Below are 19,991 nucleotides of genomic sequence, written 5' to 3'. Positions count from 1 at the left end.
GTTTTTTTCCAGGCTAGTTATATCCGCATCGATGGCAACGTTCCATCTGCAGAGAGGATTCAACTGGTGCATCGTTTTCAAAACGATCCAGACACGCGTGTGGCCATACTAAGTATACAGGCAGCTGGACAGGTACTGAGGACTCAACCTTATAAACAATGTTGTAACACCTCAACTTCATGAACATTGTACTGTTGTACGTAAATCGTCCCACAACCTTGTACTACCCCAGTTTTGTATAGTAGTACGTCACAACATCACAACACTCAAACTTGTAATCATTTTAACATTCCTCTATAGAGTACATCACACAACCATGTAACCCCCCAACTTCGGGCAAATTGTAATGCCCCCCTTTATACGTTACAAAGTCTTGTAACATTCAACATTTGTATACTTTTTACTGTTCTTTATACTTAATGCAAATAGTAACACCTAAACGCCTTAAACATTGTAATGTTCCCGTTTGTATGTCACATCCTCCTAACACCCTTCACACTGATGTTCATAACATTTCACGCAACTTCGTAAAACCTCTTAAACGTCCGTAATGTTTCACACAACCTCGTAACACCTCAATCTCATAACCATTGCACTGTTCTTCTTTATTCTTCACGCAACCTCATAATACTCTAAAGCGTGTCAACCTTAATAACTTTATTATTACTATATTATTACTATATTATTACTAACTATATTTTTGGATGACATGCAAATATTGTTGTAATACTGTATGATGTATCCACTTGCACTCAGGGTTTGACATTTACGGCAGCGTCTCACGTGGTCTTTGCCGAACTCTACTGGAACCCTGGACAAATCAAACAAGCAGAGGACAGAGCACATCGCATAGGACAGACCACGACCGTACACATCCACTACCTCATCGCTAAAGGAACCTTTGACACGGTCATGTGGTCCATGCTCAACAGAAAGGTAGATCAACGGTCTCTAAGCTTCAGATTAGGAAAAAATTCATAGATGCACTCAAAAAGTTTTTGTGAACATTTTAATAATTACTTTAAATGTACACTTTTGAATTGGTCGAAACTTAGTTTCCAGACTTGCCAAATTGCTCTTAAAATAATCAATATATAATGTCTTGGGACTAAATAAAGATGAAACAAAATATATACTGGAAGCTCTGAGTGTAAAATAAGGGCTTGTTTGGGAAATTTGCTTTCATTTGCTGAGATTCTTACAAATGATATTGGACAGGAAACGGTTACGGGCAGCGCTCTGAATGGAAAGAAAGAATATTTGAAAGCTGAGGTGGGAGACCAAGAGAAATGGGACTTTCTGAACTTTGCTCAGGCGTGGACGCCAAGCGAGAACGTGAAGGGTGATTCTGAGGACGACAAAGACGGAATTTTCTTTTCTCACGTATGTAAAAAGTTTCATCACCACAAATTAAACGTAAAAGTGACTACATTTACATTTATTATTTAGCTGACGCTTTTATCCAAAGCGACTTACAATTGTTATATGTCAGAGGTTGCACGCCTCTGGAGCAACTAGGGGTTAAGTGTCTTGCTCAGGGACACATTGGTGTCTCACAGTGGATTCGAACCCCAGGTCTCTCACACCAAAGGCATGTGTCTTATCCACTGCGCTAGGGTTGTCATGATACCATTAACACAGCAAATAAGAATATGCTTTATGCAAAAATTGAAATATATACATGAAAATTTGCAAATTACTCTTAGCAATGCCGATTCAATCAAAAAAAGATGTTTTAATTATCGTTAATAATTTTTTTTTTATTGAATCGACATTGTTAGTGATAGAACTGGTACTTTTGACATCCCTGCACATGACTAGGCTTCCAATCGTGGAAACCTGAACCTCACAAAGTGCTATTCTTTCAGAAGTGTCTGTGGTTTCATCACTTTGCTGTCATGAGATGAAGTTTCATTTTGTGTGTCACAAAAAGTGTTCTTTTTTTCTTTTTCTTTTCTTCCCATCCGCCACAGTTTGAAAGGGACAAGCAGCACGACATCCGATCATTCTTTTCCCCCTCTGTGAACAAAGAAAAGAAGAGGAAACGAACTGGGGATTCATCTTCCGATGGATCCCCTCTTCCCCAATTACCAGAGGGGGCGGAGCCTATTCGGACACCAGAGATCCAGAGTGCTGATTTGAAGGCCGACCAGGGGGAGGATTTTTCACCGCAGGTGAAGCGCTTTAGGGTGGTTAGCCCCTTGTCGCGACGCAGGGGTAAGGAGAGCCCCTTGTGCGCCCCCCGCAGGCTCTCGGCGGGACTGCAGGCTCCGCTCCACAATCAGAAGTGGAACTGTTCGGCATGTACGTTCTCTAACAGCGGACTGCTGCTACGCTGTGAGATGTGTGAAAGTCCACGAAATTTGCAGAAAGGTGATATCTACACACATACCACGTCCATATGTGTTTACATTAGTCAGTTTTATTTTACATGGACCATCAACTTATCAAAGCAGTATCCTGTATTTGAACAAACTTACAGTATGTGCTTAACTCATTCGTGCTACTGACATGGATAAAGCCTCAAATCTTGTGGCTTGTTGAGGAAAGTTGTGTTGTTAAAGTTCAACTATTTTAAGAGTTTAAGTGTCTCAGATTTGCGTTTATCTTTTGTTTTAGTGACAGCAGCACTCAAATCCTAAAACTTTGTTTATTTCTACGTTTAAATTAGATTTTGAACCCCAGATTTTCAGTTTGGTCTCAGACTTTTGGACCCCTTTTGTATTTGATCGGCTTTATAAAGGCACGGCTGATCCAAGGCCCTGATCCTTAGTAAAGCAATGTCGAAACCTTCCTTCCTCTCTGTCGCAGAAGTTCCAAGAGAATCCAAATGTGAAAGAACAACAGGCAGAAATGTCTTGAAGACTAAAAAGGAGGTGTGCACTGTGAACGACAGAAATAGATCAGATTGAAAATGACTCATTATCACGGCCACGGCGAGGCGGAATGGATTTTGGCACCTGTCAAATCAAGAATGCCGCTTTCGTTCAGCGTCACCACTGGAAAAGTTTGTGAAATCTTCGTAAGCTTTGTTTTCACCATCAACTCCAATGCCATCGATCAGATCGTCAGCCTGTCCTCTGACAACAGCCTGGTGATGCAAAATCAAACACAGAGATATAAGCACATACCAGGCCAGCTGCTGCTGTCTTATTGCACGTGTACATCTCTGTGTGTGTTTGAAAGCCACAATCTGGACAAGTATACACTTAAAACACACCGTTTATGATATGTTTTTTTTGTTCTTTAAAAAAATAGTTCAGCTAAAAGAGAAAAATGTGATTATTAATTCATCTTTGTTAATCCAAACCTGCATGAATTTTTATTTCGTGGAACACCAAAAAGAGACGTTTAGCAACATGTTCTCGCTGCTCTTTTATTATTTAATGAAAGCGAAAGAGGACTTGAAACCTGTTAATTATAATAATAATATTAATAATAATAATATTTTTAAAATGTACATATAAAAAAAAATATATTATATATATGTGTGTGTTTTAAATATTTAAATATTAAATATTTTACATATATACATGTATTATTTATTTTTATTATTATGTATATTTTCTCTTATTATAATCTTTATCTTTTTTCATTAATATGATTTTTCTCTTATAAAAACTGCATCTATAACTAGATTTTTATATAAAAATGTGAGTGGTGTCATGCAAAAACCATTATGCCAAGGCATTGCTAAGGTGTGTAATATCAATCGTTTTAAAAGTTTTTTTAAATAATTTATATATTTAAAAAATATATAAATAAATAAAAAACAAATTTTGAAAATGTATATATTTTAAATGTTGTTTTTCTTCCTCTTTTTCTTATTAATGTGATTTTTCTTCTCTAAAAACTGCATCTACAACTAGATTTGTTTTACAAAATATGTGAGTGTTTTATTATTATTGTGAGTTAGCATTATTATTATTATTATTATCGTTATTTTGTATTTTTATACTATAGTGATGTGGCATTTAGCTATTTGCATTTAGCTATTTTAGCTACTTTTATAGATCTGCAGTCACAAGTTTTCAGAAATGTATCATTTATACAAAAAAAAAATTATTATAGTATATTATACAATATATTATATCATATATATATAATATATACATTACATAGATGTTCTCAACAAAAATGTGATTGGTGCCATGCAAAACACACTTAAAAATTAGGGCTGTCAATAGATTTAAAAAAAAAGTATCACGATTAATCGCACCCTTTTTGTGTGATTAATTGCATACTTATTATGAAATGAAGCAAACATAATTTATCTTGTTTAACGCATTTATTTTGTCATAATTTTCTATATCCAGCATAGTAAACTCAGATTGAATGATGATTCTCACAATTTTCTGCAATCTTTTTTTAAACGTAATTTTTTATGTCTTACTAAAAAAAAAAAAGACACCAAATAACCAAACAATACAAGGATCATTGGAGTGAAACCTTTCTCAGAGTTTAGCGGCTTAAAATGATCTGATCGCAAACAGGGAAGCGAAAATCGTTTAAAAGGGTTAGAATAGAAAATTCTGCCTACCAGTGTTAAAGATGCTTGCGCTGTTGTAGATGTTCATTGTGATAAACTTAAGACTTCTCAGATCATCTAACTGCGTGATGTAAATTAAGTTAATGACGCAATTTCACATGCTTCAGTAATTCGCGTTATTTGTGTTAAATTATTTGAATGCGTTAAGGATTTTGAATTACACGCTCACGTCGACAGCCCTATTAAAAACGTTATAAACGTTGACTTGGGTTGTATGAGTAATTAAACTTTCTTTCTCACTCTCACATCAACTGCTTGCGCTCACAAAAACAGACCAAACGCTGACACCCACATCATTGTAGATCAATCATTTGCAGCAAATATCTGATTCTCTGTGACTACCAGCTTAATTTGAAGCGTAAAACAAACATGCGGTGCGCTGTGTCTCTGTCAACTCAACACAAACCCATCAAAGCTCAACTGTTTTTTTAGAAAATGACAGCAACGGTATGTCAAGACTTCATTCAAGATTTGTTTTCTGAGAGAAACCAGGCAACTTTTCTTAGACTGATAAATTCAGACACCAGGAATATTGATCTAAACACTGTCATGGGCAAATAGTGCATATTTATACAACTTAAGGTGTTTATGCTTTCAAACCTTTCAGCTTGTTCTGCATAGCATTCACTGCAGTCCTCTGAAACCTCCCATCATGCCTTAGCTTGGCCTTTGGATGTCTCACTTTCTTTACTGTCTTTCTTTAAACAAAGCCTGTTTTTCCCCCTTCTATAAATAATGTAACCAAGAAAGTTAGCGTTTACGAATACAGCACTTTTGAACTGTTTGCCCTTGACTTTTATAGATATGTGGTCATAAAGGTGGCGTCAAAGTAAATGTCCCCAATCTACACAACTCATCCAAATATCCAATTTCAGTTTTGAAAATGGTGCATGATCTGCATGACATTCACAGCAGTCCTCATTTTGATCGTTTGCCCCTTCGAACAACCTTTCTGCATTTCATTTTTCCGAATGAAAGCGGTGAGTTTACGAATACAGGGCTTTTTATCCGTCCGTCCTGGACTGTTACAGATCCGCGGCCACAAAGGTGGAACCGTAGAGCACTCCAGACAGTGATAAGGGTTCAGATACGCAGCGGGAGTTGTTTTCTGCTAGTGTCTGGCTTTCTTTCTGCAAGCCCGCTTGTTAAGAGACAGCACAGCAGTGGAGCTTTTATTCGGCTTCTCACAAATTCAGCTGACATTTTAGAAGATCCATACGAGACCTTTCAGTGAGAGTGAGAGTGAGAAGGAGAGAGCGAAAAAAGAAAGAAAGGGTAATGCAAAGCTTGGAGGGGATGGTGTGAAAAAGAAGAGAGACAGAATCCGAAAAAAAGAAGGCAAACGAGCGAATCAGAGGTGTGGAAATTCATTAGCGGCCTCGAAGGAAGACAATCGCAATTATCAAACTCCTCCACAGCCTCGCAGATCCAAATAAAGCGCATCAGAACTTCATCATTATGGACGGAGCGTCCTGTCACGTTTTTGACGATCGTCCCCTTGGGGAGGCGGTGAGACAACAGTTACGAGACAGATAATGCATTTCAGCGCCTCGACATCATAAAGATGTTTTTCTGAGATGGAGGGGCGTAAGGGAGGCTTTAAATGTAGATCGGAATTATTTTTTTTTTTTTGTCCCGTGGCGCCATATGGCAGAGAGATGTGAAACTGCTGGTCTGAGGGAAGGGAATCAGTCAAACGCAAAACAGACAGCATCTGTTCCCCGCTCTGTGTGCTCGACGTTAACGCTGGCTCGTCTTCATGTCCTTCACATCAGACGACTGCGGAGAACTGTGACGGCCCTCTCTGGGTATGAGCTCACCAGCCAAAGGCCCGAAGTAAAGGGATAGTTTGGCAGAATAAAGGAAAATTTGGTCGTTCAAACGCTCACAAAAAGAACTTTTGAATTCTGCCCTGAATTTAAATTTTTGAGTGAAGTATCAGTTTAGCCAGACTAGTTTTGTGTCATAAAATGTTGTCAATCGACCAACATAAACTCCATCAATGTAACTCATCCTCTGTTTCTCTCTCTCTCTCTCTCTCTCTCTCTCTCTCTTTCTCTCTATTAGCTCTTAGCCCGGCTTCCTCATTACCGGACCCCCCCTCTTCCTCCTCGTCCACATCGCTCACTACCGTCTGCATCTCTGATTCAGACCACGAAAGTGAACCAACCACCCCACAAACTCCACACGCACGCCCAAGCCAACGGGCCAATCAGGATGTGGAGGAAACACACCTGGATATATCTCAAGAAATGCAACCAAGTGGTGTATTCACCCCACAAACACTCACTAGTAGTAATCCAGGTCTGTTCCAAACACAGTTTCAGCACTTTTTACTAAGATTTTAAAGCAATAGTTCACCCCTAAATGTAGGTTCTCTTATTATTTAATTTAGAATGACAGATATTGTTTGTTTATGACAGAAACTCCACCAATACGGTTTTCATTTGTTTTTAAGTGCCCAATAACCGATATGAAGACTAAAGGATTCATCACTAACTTCAGAAGGTGAACGACACGTTATACAAGATTACAAGATTGTTAAATATAAATGTAATTTAAATTAATTTAATTTAAAATTTAAAAAAAGAATACATTTTAATAAATTAAACGTTTAAATAGAAACAAAATCAAAATTTAAGCAAGCAACGCAGATGGATTGATGGATTGATGGATTGATGGATGGATGGATGGATGGATGGACGGACGGACGGACAGATAGATAGATACTATACATCGATAGATAGAGTTTATTTATTTATTGTAAATTGGATATTAAAGAACCTATAACAATTTAGGTAGCAGCTTCGACATTTTTCGAATATCTTATAACTCTTATAACTCTTTAAGTAAGTAAAATTACCTTCTAAGAACACTCACAGTTGCGTCACTGCAGCTAAGAGTGCGTCTATATAAAATACTGATAATAACAGGCCATTTTAAAGCTAGACAATTGACAAGCGTTCACCATTCTTATAGTGCAACTTTCAGACACTGCTGGGTTTGTCTTAACACCCACCTCTACGGTACCATACACAGACAATCCCAGCTTCCCACCAGCATACAGTACGCATAATGGCTCTTTAATAACATGGTGTGATTGGCCAGCCGGCGACGGCTTGGCTATTTTAGTCCACGGTAGGGTTCTGGTAACTAAGCCTCATGGGGCGCCTTTAGAGCCTGACCCAAATGAATGTAGAACGGCTCTGTGGGACGAAATCTGGACAAATCTGATTTCTTAGAACAGCAGGATCGTTTCAGGTCACTCCGTACCTGCTGAATATAGTGTTCGTTAGCATCGTTAGAGTGCTCGTTTCTGCTGCGCTCCACCTGACCTTTATCATTGGTCGGTATGGAGCATAATGATCGTCTGCTCTTCTCGTCCTCTCATTGCCCTATACTCTTTTTTTCCTCCTTCTATTAGTCATTCCGACTTTCCCATCATGTCTCCCTCCCTCTCTCTCTCTGATAGATAATGAAGATCACACTCAAAAGGAGTCGGATGACTCTGTTCGTGTATACGACTGTCTGAAGTTCTGTGCCAGCAAAAATACGGACAGGATCTACATCTATGACAAGGTAAAGAGGACTATAAATCCAAACACCCCTAGAGCTATTGAATATTCATGATAGATTCGAATTTGGCGGCACTTCTTTGATTGGTTATTCGTGACCTTTGTGAGTTTTAATACCGTATCTTATTTAAACTTCAGTATCAAAATGGCATCTCATTTCTGTGAATTGGGTTCAAATGAATCGTGTTTCAGTGAATCGAATCAAATGTTTTGAGTCAATGCATCTTTTGCTGAAAAAATTACCGCGGTGGTGCTTGGGTTAAATTTAGAGTTGCAAATTTTCATAATAGATTTGAAGCATACAAACAGTTGTATGTTACTTTTAGACTGTTTGAATTAACAGTTTATATTCATCCACTTTAAAGCACTGCAAAAAAAAAAACTAGATAAACTAGTTGCCTTTACTACTTATGATTTTTTTAGTAAGGATTAGAATAAAGTAAAGATGAGTAAAGATGATTTCTGCTCTCTAAGTTGAGAGAAGAGTTCAGATTTATACTTGCCTGCCAGCATTTTCACTGGCCCCAACACATTTTTTATTTATTATTATATTATTTTTATAATTTTTTTTATTTATCATCAAAATTACAATTCATAATTTATATGTATAATATAAAAGTATAATAAACCATTTAAATGTAATAAATGTAAAATTTTACACACTTTATATTATTGAATACTATATTAAAAATAACATTTTATTTAAAAAAAGTAAGCATTTTTAATAATATTTTTTAAATAATATACATTTAAAACAAATATACAATAATTTATATAATTATATAGAAACTTCAAGACACACACAACATTCATATATATATATATATATATATATATATATATATATATATATAGATAGATAGATAGATAGATAGATAGATAGATAGATAGATAGATAGATAGATAGATAGATAGATAGATAGATAAATATATAGGACCAGGAAGTTCTAGCAATGTGGTTTGTGAAGTTTAACTGGTCATTAATCACAACTCCAAGGTTCCTGGCTGACCTCGATGGAGTTGTGGTTGATGAACCTAGCTGAAAGAAAAAGCTGTGATGAAGTGTTCGCTTGGCTGAGACCTCAAGCAGTTCTGTCTTCACAAGGTTGAGTTGAAGGCGATGGTCCTTCATCCAGTCAAAAATTTCTGTCAGGCAGGCTGAGATGCGAGCAGCGACCATTGGATCATGAGAGGTAGAGTTTTGTGTCATCAGTGTAGCAGTGACAGGAAAAGCCATGTTTCTTAATGACAGATCCTAGTAATGACAGAAGAAAAGTGGTCCAAGCACTGAGCCCTGAGGCACCCCAGTAGCTAGATGTTGCAACTTAGACAACTCACCCGTCCATGGGGTGCACTTCTTGAGATGCCTTTCGTCGTGAGGGTTGACGGGAGGATCTGGTGATTATTACGCTCAGAAATAATGTAAAATACTGTTAAATAAAACAAAACCCTTGCAACCATAAAAACTATAATCACGTATTTAAGTTAAACTTCACAAAAAAAAAATCTTAAGTTTAACAGTATTTAGAACAAGAATAAAAATGTAAATATAAAATGAAGATAAATTACAGTATAGTGACATTCATTAAAAACAACATTTAGTATAAACGGCAAACTTAAAAACAAATTTATTTAAAATGAAAACTGAAACTACTGCATGTTGGAAATGCGTTAAACAAATAAACTTGTGCTCACTTACTTCTCATTCAACACAAATCTAGATTTGTGACTTTTGCAAATGTTTTTTGTGCGTTACGTTAATTGCATTATACAAGTCAATTTGGAATAAAATTTGCAGCACATTTCAGATGATAAAATACAGTATTTAATAAAATATTGATACTGATGCGATTACAAGTCATTCTTTTGACAAAAATTATGTTAGCCAATAATTTTACAGAATTCACAACCAAATGTCCTAGAAAACCAAATTAAGTATGCAAGGCATAAAAATATATTTATTGTATAACTTTGTCAGAAACACTTAAATTCTGCAAATACATCCAGATTTCTTTCATACTTATCTCACTCAGACCTGCACCAGGAGCTCTAGTGTGAAAACGGCCTTAAATATTATCTCGTTCCAGAGTCCTGAACACACGGTTGGATGACAAGGGATTCCAGTGTTAATCTGAGGGCAAATAAAGTGTTGAAATCTCACAGTCCTCGTTTGTACAGCGTAACGCTGGGATTCTTATAGTTCTCTGCAACTGTATTAAATGGAAGCAGATATAAGCAGGGGGCCCCTAATTGACTTTGATTGAGAAATATTATCCAGGTTCGTTTTTAATAAGAGCTTTTCCTGAGGCGATTTCAGCTGAGCAGTGATGAATGGTGGAGTTTAGTAAGAAGACAGAGCTGGAAAGAGGCCTGCCTTGGGCTGGAAATGTAATATTTTCTAAAGGGCCTAGTGGATCCCTGTGGACAGACGTTGGAGGACGGCGGTCCAGCTGGTGTATGAGAACTGGACAGGTGCCTATAAGGGCCATTCTTGTGATTGGCGGCTATTTAAGGAACGTCTCTGCTTGGTCGACCACAGCTTCCTGTCATCATGACCTTGAGCGATGACCTATAGGTGTTTCTTCATATTCGTTATTTCTCACTTAAAGAAACAGCCACGTTGAAGTTATTTTATATTCTCCAGCTGTACTGTACTGATTGTTTTGTGTTTTACATTTTTTTCATAGTTACTATTAGATTTGTGGTATAGTGTAGTAATACTGCTCAGTCTAAAAGTAACTTGCAACTATAAATCTGTTTAATTAAAATCGTTCTTTTTTCCCTATCCTTTTCAGCTGTGCTGTGAATTATATATTTTATTTAAAAAAGCATATAAATGTGACCCTGGATCACAAAACGAGTCTTAAGTAGCACAGGTATATTTGTGGGAATAGCCAATAATACATTGTATGGGTCAAAATTATAAATTTTTCTTTTATGCCAAAAATCATTAGGATATTAAGTAAAGATCATGTTCCATGAAGGTATTTGGTAAATGTCCTGCCGTAAATGTATAAAACATTTATTTTTGTTGAACATGAATGGACAACTTTAAAGGCGATTTTCTCAATGTTTCAATTTTTCTGCTCCCTCAGATTCCAGATTTTCAAATAGTTGTATCGCGGCCAAATATTGTCCTATCCTAACAAACCATACATCAGTGGAAAGCTTATTTATTCAGCTTTCATATGATGTATAAATCTCATTTTCAAAAAAATGACCCATAAGACTGGTTTTGTCATCCAGGGTCACATATGTGTATGTATGTATGTATGTATGTTATATATATATATATATATATATATATATATATATATATATAAAAGCATATATGTGTATGTATGTATATATATATATATATATATATATATATATATATATATATATATATATATATACGTATTATTTTTTTGATTTAATTGGATTTGTTTCAATATTTTATTTGAATTTTATTCAAATATATTGAAAAATTATTAAAGGTATTAGGTTTGTGGAATAGTGTATTAATATATTTCAGCCAACATTTATATAGTCCATTTAGTCCATATTTATATATATATATATATATATATATATATATATATGTATATATATATATGTATATATACATAAATTACCTTTTACCTATTAAATTACCTATATACATAAATTACCTTTTTTCCAGATTAAACATTGAGATCAAAATGTTCAATAAAAAGTGTTAGGTATATTTTCCTTATTTACTAAACATAAATATTATTATTATTTTTTTATCATTTATTTATGTGCGACAGTATAATTCTGTACCTACATACGCTTTTACTAAAACATTTTAAAACAAACGCCCCACAGAGGTTTCTGTGAACACTTTTGAGTGAAGACTCAACTAAATCATTCAATCATTTTGCACCAATTCATTGAATCTAGCAGTTTGAAAGAACTAATTCACAGAAATGATATTTCTAAGTATTGGCTTGAAAATTCAAATAAAAACAGTTAAAATATCTCCATTTTCACAATTTTGCTTAATTTTATATCATCAACAAATTAATAAATAAATTATAAATATTCAGTATATATGATCAGAACTGATTTTGATGCGTGCGTGTGCGTGTGTGTCTGTGGGTGTGTGTGTTTCTCTCCTACAGGATGGCCTCCCGCTCCACTGTAACTTCATTCCCTTGGATATCAGACTGCAGAACTGGGAGGAACTGCCACCAGAATTCAATCACAGAGAGAACAGGAGACAGGTGTGTGTGTGACGGGATCTTCAAGTACTGTTTCATCAGATTTCTTGAATCACATCTGTGTGTAAATGTGTGTGTGTGTGTGTCAGGTTGTACGATTCGTGCGTGAGTGGAGCTCTCTGACTGCGATGAGGCAGAGGATGGTGAGGAAGAGTGGAAGAGCGTTTCACAGCCCTATCCTGCTGCTGGAGGAACTAACACAATCACAGCGACGGCACAGCAGCACCTCCAGGCAAGAGAAAACACACATACGCTATCAAAGCTGGAGGGGATTGGGACATGTGGGCCAATCTAATTAGCTCACATGTGGATGTCAATCAAATTAAGCTGTTTTTGTTTATTTTGTTTCCCCCCACACTCAAAATTTTAAACTTCAGAATCACGGAACCTTTATATTACCTTTAACCTTTAATGTATATATTTTATTTATTTTAAATGTGTTTGGTAATTCATTGTTTATTTTCACCTTTTTTTAAATTTTGAATCTATTTCTGCAGTTCACACACTACCAGTCAAATTTTTGTGGTCGGTAAGATTTCTTTGATGTTTTTGAAAGAAGTCTTTTTAATCTCAAATTATTTAATCAAAAATAAAGTAAAATATATTGTGAAATATTATTACAATTTAAAATAACATACATTTTGAAATGTAATTCCTGTGATCAAAGCTGAATTTTTGGCATCATTACTCAAGTCCTGAGTGTCACATGATCCTTCAAAAATCATTCTAATATGATGATTTGCTGCACAAGAATCACATTGCACGCACAGAAAGCCGCTTCAGACAGCACTTGAACAGACAAAAACGCACAAAATTATGCCAAAATGGCTGTTTTGTCGAGTATCCTCAAAAGTCTTAAATGAACGTAAGGAGTTGTGAGAAAATGCGTGTCAGATCCGTGTCATGTGCTTCAGTTCTTAAAGTGACAGCAGCCTAATAAATCTGCTACTGTCTGTCATTAATGTTAATCAAAGAACAAAAGAAAATGAGAAAATCACTCACTGCACTTGACTGAATAACTTTTCTAGCTTTAATAAGGAGTCATCTATATTTAATTTATACTTTATGCAGTGAAGACTGTCAAGTGTTTGGTAACTTTATTTAATTTCTTTATATATGTCCTACCTGTTGGACTTACCTAAAAAATCTTAAAGCACTGTTTACAAGGTTACATGGGTCAAAACAACAAAAAGAAAAACTGTATGTGCATTTTAACAGGGAAAGTAAAAATCTGAACCGGTCTGACTGGGCCAATAGAAAGAAATTGAGCCCTGATATATCGAAGGGCAGGTAAATGTGTGATTTATTATAATTAAGTTAAGTTCACTTAAATTAAAGCCCAATGTTTATCAGTTTTACATGAAGTTGTGAATCATGTAAGATTATTGTTGAGAAGGTTTTTAATTTTAGTTTTATTTGAGGATTTCCTGACTCAGTTTGTTGCTCTGTTACACAAACATCAACTCTGAGTTTTGTACGGGAGCAGATACTGTACTGCCCTTTAATGGCACCATGATGTTCCCCTTATGGTACTCACAGTTACTCTCTCTCTCTCTCTCTCTCTCTCTCTCTCTCTCTCTCTCTCTCTCTCTCTCAGGTATCTCTCCAAACAGGATGTAGCTCAGACCTCCATCGCTGTGGCCCAGAAAGAGGGCGGAGCCCTCCGCATCATCAAAAAGGACAACGTTGCCCTGAAAGGAAGATCCGCATCCAAACCTACTGACCACTCCAACAGGTTTCAATTTTGAATGTTATAGCAATGCCCTGGCAACCACCCAAGAACACCTTAGCAACCACCTAGCAATGCTATGACAACTAGGGATGCTCCAATTGATCTGCCGCAGATCAGTATCGGTCAATAACCCCATTCAATGACTCGATCGGTAGTCACTAAATTTGGCTGAGCGAACAAACCCATCACAATGTTATGACCAAACCGTAAAAAGTCCCCGCTGATGCGCATGTAAACAGTACACAGATGAGGCTTTTGCATCACATTCTGCTTTATAACTTTGTGAAACATTAGTAAACCATAGTAAATCGCACATCTTTATTTAGACCAGATTGTTTTGAATCAAACGAGCCGACACACAACATAATATGACACGTAGATCCTAAAAAAAACCTCATGGAGTGACATTGACATACTGCTTGGCTAAAGCTATGACTTCCGGGATCTGGTCGCGTCACGAATTTGACGCAGTGTTTTGCAACGTCATTTGAAAGTTCAGCCAACGGTAACTGGATCTCGGGTAATATTATCGAGACATTGTTTGACAGCTGGAGAGCGCTTGGATTTGATCGATTGCTCAGATTGACAGGTCTTGATTTACCGTATGCCATAGAATTAGGGCGCACAGCTGAAACAGTGCTGGAAGATCATCAATCATAAATAAGGATCTTAATATTTGTTACTTATTCTGTGTAATTATAAATATTGTTATGCTTTGTGAGTAGTTATGTTCAGTAAAACATTCAGATCACTTGTTCGAAGAGGTTTCTGGACTGTTGATAAAGAGGCTGCCATAACTTTTGATTACTTTGAGATTTACACAAAACACAAAATTTAGCCCAGATGCAGTTGACATAATTGTGAACAATCCCAATACGCTTTTCACAATAAATATCGTTTCAAAGCAGTTTACAGAACAAGAGTTTATAGTGTATATACATTCTAATAGTCATCATGTCAAGCATTAATGATAACAAAATAAATCAATAAATTGCATCACTTTTTCTGGGGTTTTGTCAGCAGGGATGTTACATAAGAACCGCCAAACATGATAATTTTTTTTTTTTTTAAAGGTTTTCTATGAAATGAGATTATGTACTTGATGACACCTTTTTTGTAGAGTTATTAGTTACCATTGCTTTTAAATATGCCACTTAGATGTGAATCATTAAAAAAAATGGCTTCAGGGTGTAAGGGGTTAACATTGACAGTCAATAGAGAATTTAGATATCACTTAAAAATAACGCTTGAATGATTGTGATCGGTTGGCTGATCACGATGACAAGAAATCGGTTGTCGGTAAATCCTGATCCCACCTCTAATGACAGCCATCAGGAACATCATAGCAATGCCGTGAAAACCTCTCATAACACCCTAGCAACCACACAGCAACACCCACTTAGCATCTAGAGAGTATTTCAAACGTTAAATCCTTTGGAAAAACCCTCTAAACCTTCTCCACGTTGAGCTTGATGAGGCGACCACACAAACGACACAATCTCAGCGAGTTCTCGACACCGCCGCTCTGACAGGAACAAGAGAATAACGCCGCAATTGCTGATGAAGTCATCAACACACACACACACACACCCTGTCAGCCACGGCACAGCTTTCTGATCATATGTGACAGCTGTTTCCTCTCGTACTTTGTCTGTACGTGCGAAAGTCATCAGACTTTCTTCTTGCGCGATGAGATCTCGCGCTCAGACCTCAAACCGACGGCTGCTACCCCAGGTGTATCTAATGCAGAAACGGAAATGAATAGATATATTTTTCACTTGGCTTTTGGATCATCAAATTACTTTTCCCACATGGTCAGGGTAGAGACTGACGCTGACGGATACATTTTTATGAATTTGCATTGCTGTCAGGAAAAAAAAAAATATATATTGCACAGCAAGTGACAATTTATTTTGAAAGTGCATTTCCGCATGTAATTATGTGTGTAGTAGCGAACGGTTAACCTTGTAAACCTGGGATGTGTGTGTGTGTGTGTAGAGTGTGCTCAAGAATGCTTAGTGCAGAGGATAAGAGCTTAATCCACACACATGCGAGTGCTGCGGCGTCGCCATGGAAACGGCGGGAGGAAAAAACTGCGACGTACTGAGCGCTGTCTGGGGCTGGATATTTTTAGGAGATGGAGAGAAAAGAGGAAGAAGCCAGATAGAGAAAGTGAGAACTGATGGAGTATTAGAGAGAAAGTCTTTCCTGATGAACTTTAGACTAGTTAGTGTAGGGAAGATCAGTATCATACATACACACTTAATCACACGTCGATCATATTTGGGAGATGTGAAGGAAGATGTTTGGTTGTTTTGTGTTTGAATGTGATGATGATGCCTGACAACATTTGTGACGATGTCAAATGATGTTGGAGTCGTGGCGTTTTGAGATCCACTGATTGTTTTATGACCAATATGACAGATTATTTTGGTTTACGTGACCAAAAACTTATGCAGAGCTGATTTTTTTGTATAGTTTTTTTCTGCTTTTTGAAACAAAAACTTACTTTGTACCATAATAATAATGATAATAATATAAATAATAATTATTATTATTTTTGCCATGTTTATGTGTTTTTTTGCAAATCTACATGGTTGAAAATTACAGATAATTCTGCATTTTTGTATAATTTTTATTTATTTATTGGAACAATATGTTTGTATAATAATAATAGTAATAAAAATATTATTTTTATTATTAGTGTCATATTTTTGCGTTTTTTTAGCGAATCTATAAAGTCAATAATTACATATTATTCCAATGTTTAAGTGTCCAATAACTGTTGTGCTGGACCAATTTTTATTTGTGGTTTCATTTATACTTTTTTTTTAAAACAATAACTGCATTAGCTTAACAGTAAATGTAATAATAACATTATTATTATTGTTAAAGCTATTGTTATTTATGCAGTTTGCAATATAATTAGTCACAAATTAAATATTTTTGTTTAAGAGTCCGATAACATGCAAAATTTGTAATTTTACATTTGCTTTTTAAAACTAACTACATAATTATAAAATAATAATAATATGTTCCATATTAATGCATTTTTTGAATTATGAATAGTCACAAATGATATTTTTATGTTTTTGATAACTTACTTTCTGTTTGTCAATTTGTTTCTTTTTGAAACAATTATTAATAGATATTTATTTGTGGCATTGTTATTTTCTTGTAATTTTAATAAATGTAGATGCATTTATTTTAATTTTGGGGGTAAAAGTGCAGATTTATTTGTCAAACAATCTAATTTCTCACTAAAGACATTCTCATTTATCATTTTCCATCAAACGTTCATATTCAAATATTTTTTAATTTAAATTGTTTTATATATATATATATATATATATAGAATGTCATAGCAACACTGTCACCAACCAAAACACCCTAGCAACCATGTACTGTATATGTAAGTGTGGTTTTCCTACAGGGGTTCAGGCTGCAGGACTGCCGAATGACTAAAGAAACGTTGTAAGCAAGATGGTAGAAAACGATACTCGGTTACTAACGTAACCTCGGTTCTCTCTAGAGAGGGAACGAGTATTGCGTAAGTTTAGCTTACGCTACGGGAAAGATTCATCTTCTCGAGATACTGAACCCAAAAAATTATCCTTAATTTTGTATTCCTTGTCAACGCAGTGCAGCAGCTAGCAGACCTAGAGCAGGCCATCTAGCGTGCTCATTGGCTGCCCTGCGGGCAACTGCTGCAGCCTACCAGTGAGCCCGGCGTGACGTCACGCCCAATGAAGGGCGCCCGCGCCTTCATAGCGTCACAGCCCGCCAGAATGGGCGTGGCTTAGCGTATAACACTAGGGGCTGTAGGCTGACTTCCCTGGTTTTCGTCGACTGAAGCGAAGTCGCTCGTGGCGCGAGCACCGCCGGTTACGCAATACTCGTTCCCTCTCTAGAGAGAACCGAGGTTACGTTAGTAACCGAGTATCGTTCTCTTACGAGAGGTTCTCTCGTATTGCGTAAGTTTAGCTTACGCTACGGGAACACTTTGTCAACGCCGTGCGCGCCAAGCATCCAAATGAGACCCGAGCTTTCAGGGGAACCCCATAAGTGGAAAAAATAAGGTGGCCAGCCACGCGGGCCATCACTTGTACATAAGCTCACATAGGGAATACAGAGCAGCGCGCCGGTCTGTATAGGCACATGGCACATACCCTACTTAGTGCAGCTCAACCAGGAGAGCTGAGTCATGTGAGAGTGATCTGAGCAGGAGATCTGGGCAGAATACACCTCTCCTTCAGACTGACAACAGTTTAGCCTGCAAGGCAGGAACTTCTAGGTTATAAAACCTGACAAAGGTAGACGGGGAGCTCCAGCCCGCCGCTACACATATATCATGGATAGAAATTCCACTGGACCATGCCCACGAAGAGGCCACGCCTCTCGTGGAATGAGCCCTGATGCCCAGAGGGCATTGCAGACCTTTTGACGCGTAAGCGGCCGCTATAGCGTCTACTATCCATCTGGACAGGCTCTGTTTCGAGAAGGCGAGACCCTTGGTGCGCCCACTAAACGAAACAAAAAGCTGTTCCGAACGCCTGAAGGAGGCAGAGCGCGTAATGTAAAACCTCAGCGCTCTGACAGGGCAGAGGAGATTCACATCACCTTCGCTGTCAGATGCTGGGAGAGCTGACAACGAAATAACTTGCGCTCTGAATGGAGTGCCCATCACTTTAGGGACATAGCCATGTCTAGGTCTGAGGATGACTTTAGAGTCATTCGGTCCGAACTCAAGACCCGACGCGCTGACAGACGGCACATGCAGGTCCCCTACACGTTTTACTGACGACACTGCAGTCAGAAAGACGGTTTTCAGTGATAGATATTTCAACCCCACGGTGTCTAGTGGTTCAAATGGAAAAGCTTTCAGGGCCTCGCGGACCAATGAAAGATCCACATGGGAAACGGGGGGCGCGGCGGATTCATCCTTCTAGCTCCTCTAAGGAAGCGGATGGCCAACTCGTGTCTTCCCAATGACTGGCCGTGCGTCGATTCTGCGAACGCTGCCACGGCCGCCACGTATACATTGAGCGTGGATCGGGACCTTCCCTTATCCAACAGCTCTAGTAGGAAGGTGAGCAGATGCGCCACCCCGCATGTCCGCGGGTCCAGACCTCTGTCGGTGCACCATCCAGAGAAAACCGACCATTTAGACGCGTAGAGCCTTCTCGTGGAAGGGGCTCTAGACTGCGTGATCGTGTTCATCACTCCTTCTGGCAGGGCAACGAGTACCCGTTGATCAACCATGCATGCAGAGACCAGCGCTCTGGATTGGGATGCCAGATCGTGCCGCGAGCCTGAGAGAGGAGATCTGCCCTCACCGGATTCGGCCACGGAGCTGTATGTGACAGCCCTGCTAGTTCCGGGAACCAAATCTGATTCTCCCAACGCGGGGCTATGAGGAGCACCGAGTGGCACGTTTCCCTGATTCTCTTGATCACCTGTGGCAACAGAGAGACCGGAGGGAAAGCATATAGCGGGAGGCTGGGCCAAACCTGGGCCAGCGCGTCCTCGTCCTTCGAACAGACCGTCGGGCATTGAGCGTTGTCTTTTGACGCAAATAGGTCGACTTCCACTCTGCCGAATAGGCGCCACAGTTTCTGGACCGTTTGGGGTGCAGGGACCATTTCCCTGGGGAACATTGTCCCTGGACAGTTTGTCTGGGCCGTCGTTCAAATGGCCAGGCACATGCGCCGCCCTCAGCGAGCGCAGGTGCATCTGAGACCAAATAAGGAGGCGTTCCGTCAGATTGCAGAGATTTCTGGATCTGACACCGCCCTGACGGTTTACATAGGATACCACAGACATGTTGTCCGAGCGGACAAGAACATGCTGGTCCTTTATGAACGGGAGGAAGCACTTCAGCGCGTTCTCGACCGCTATCATTTCCAGAC

At 38.0% G+C, this 19,991-nt stretch overlaps 1 protein-coding gene across 4 annotated transcripts in view; it reads left to right on the top strand.

Annotated features, from left to right (window-relative positions):
* Positions 1-19,991, top strand: part of zranb3 (zinc finger, RAN-binding domain containing 3) — a 63,062-nt gene that overhangs the window by 30,296 nt on the left and 12,775 nt on the right. For 2 of the 4 annotated variants that reach the window (XM_077226138.1, XM_077226140.1), the window contains exons 11-19: positions 13-132; positions 757-936; positions 1,219-1,383; positions 1,974-2,373; positions 6,617-6,853; positions 8,022-8,128; positions 12,252-12,353; positions 12,440-12,582; positions 13,948-14,085. In XM_077226138.1, the coding sequence (XP_077082253.1) occupies positions 13-132; positions 757-936; positions 1,219-1,383; positions 1,974-2,373; positions 6,617-6,853; positions 8,022-8,128; positions 12,252-12,353; positions 12,440-12,582; positions 13,948-14,085 (1,592 nt within the window). Of the gene's footprint in view, positions 1-12; positions 133-756; positions 937-1,218; positions 1,384-1,973; positions 2,374-6,616; positions 6,854-7,973; positions 8,129-12,251; positions 12,354-12,439; positions 12,583-13,947; positions 14,086-19,991 lie in introns of all 4 variants that reach the window. The other 2 variants (XM_077226136.1, XM_077226137.1) reach the window with 1 other exon arrangement.

Source organism: Siphateles boraxobius, unplaced genomic scaffold (genome assembly GCF_051911475.1).
Source record: "Siphateles boraxobius isolate OS27281-9 unplaced genomic scaffold, OSU_SipBor_1 13, whole genome shotgun sequence".
Lineage (NCBI taxonomy): Eukaryota > Metazoa > Chordata > Actinopteri > Cypriniformes > Leuciscidae > Siphateles > Siphateles boraxobius.
Note: the sequence above shows the minus strand (reverse complement) of the source record. Positions and strands in the feature narration are given on the sequence as shown.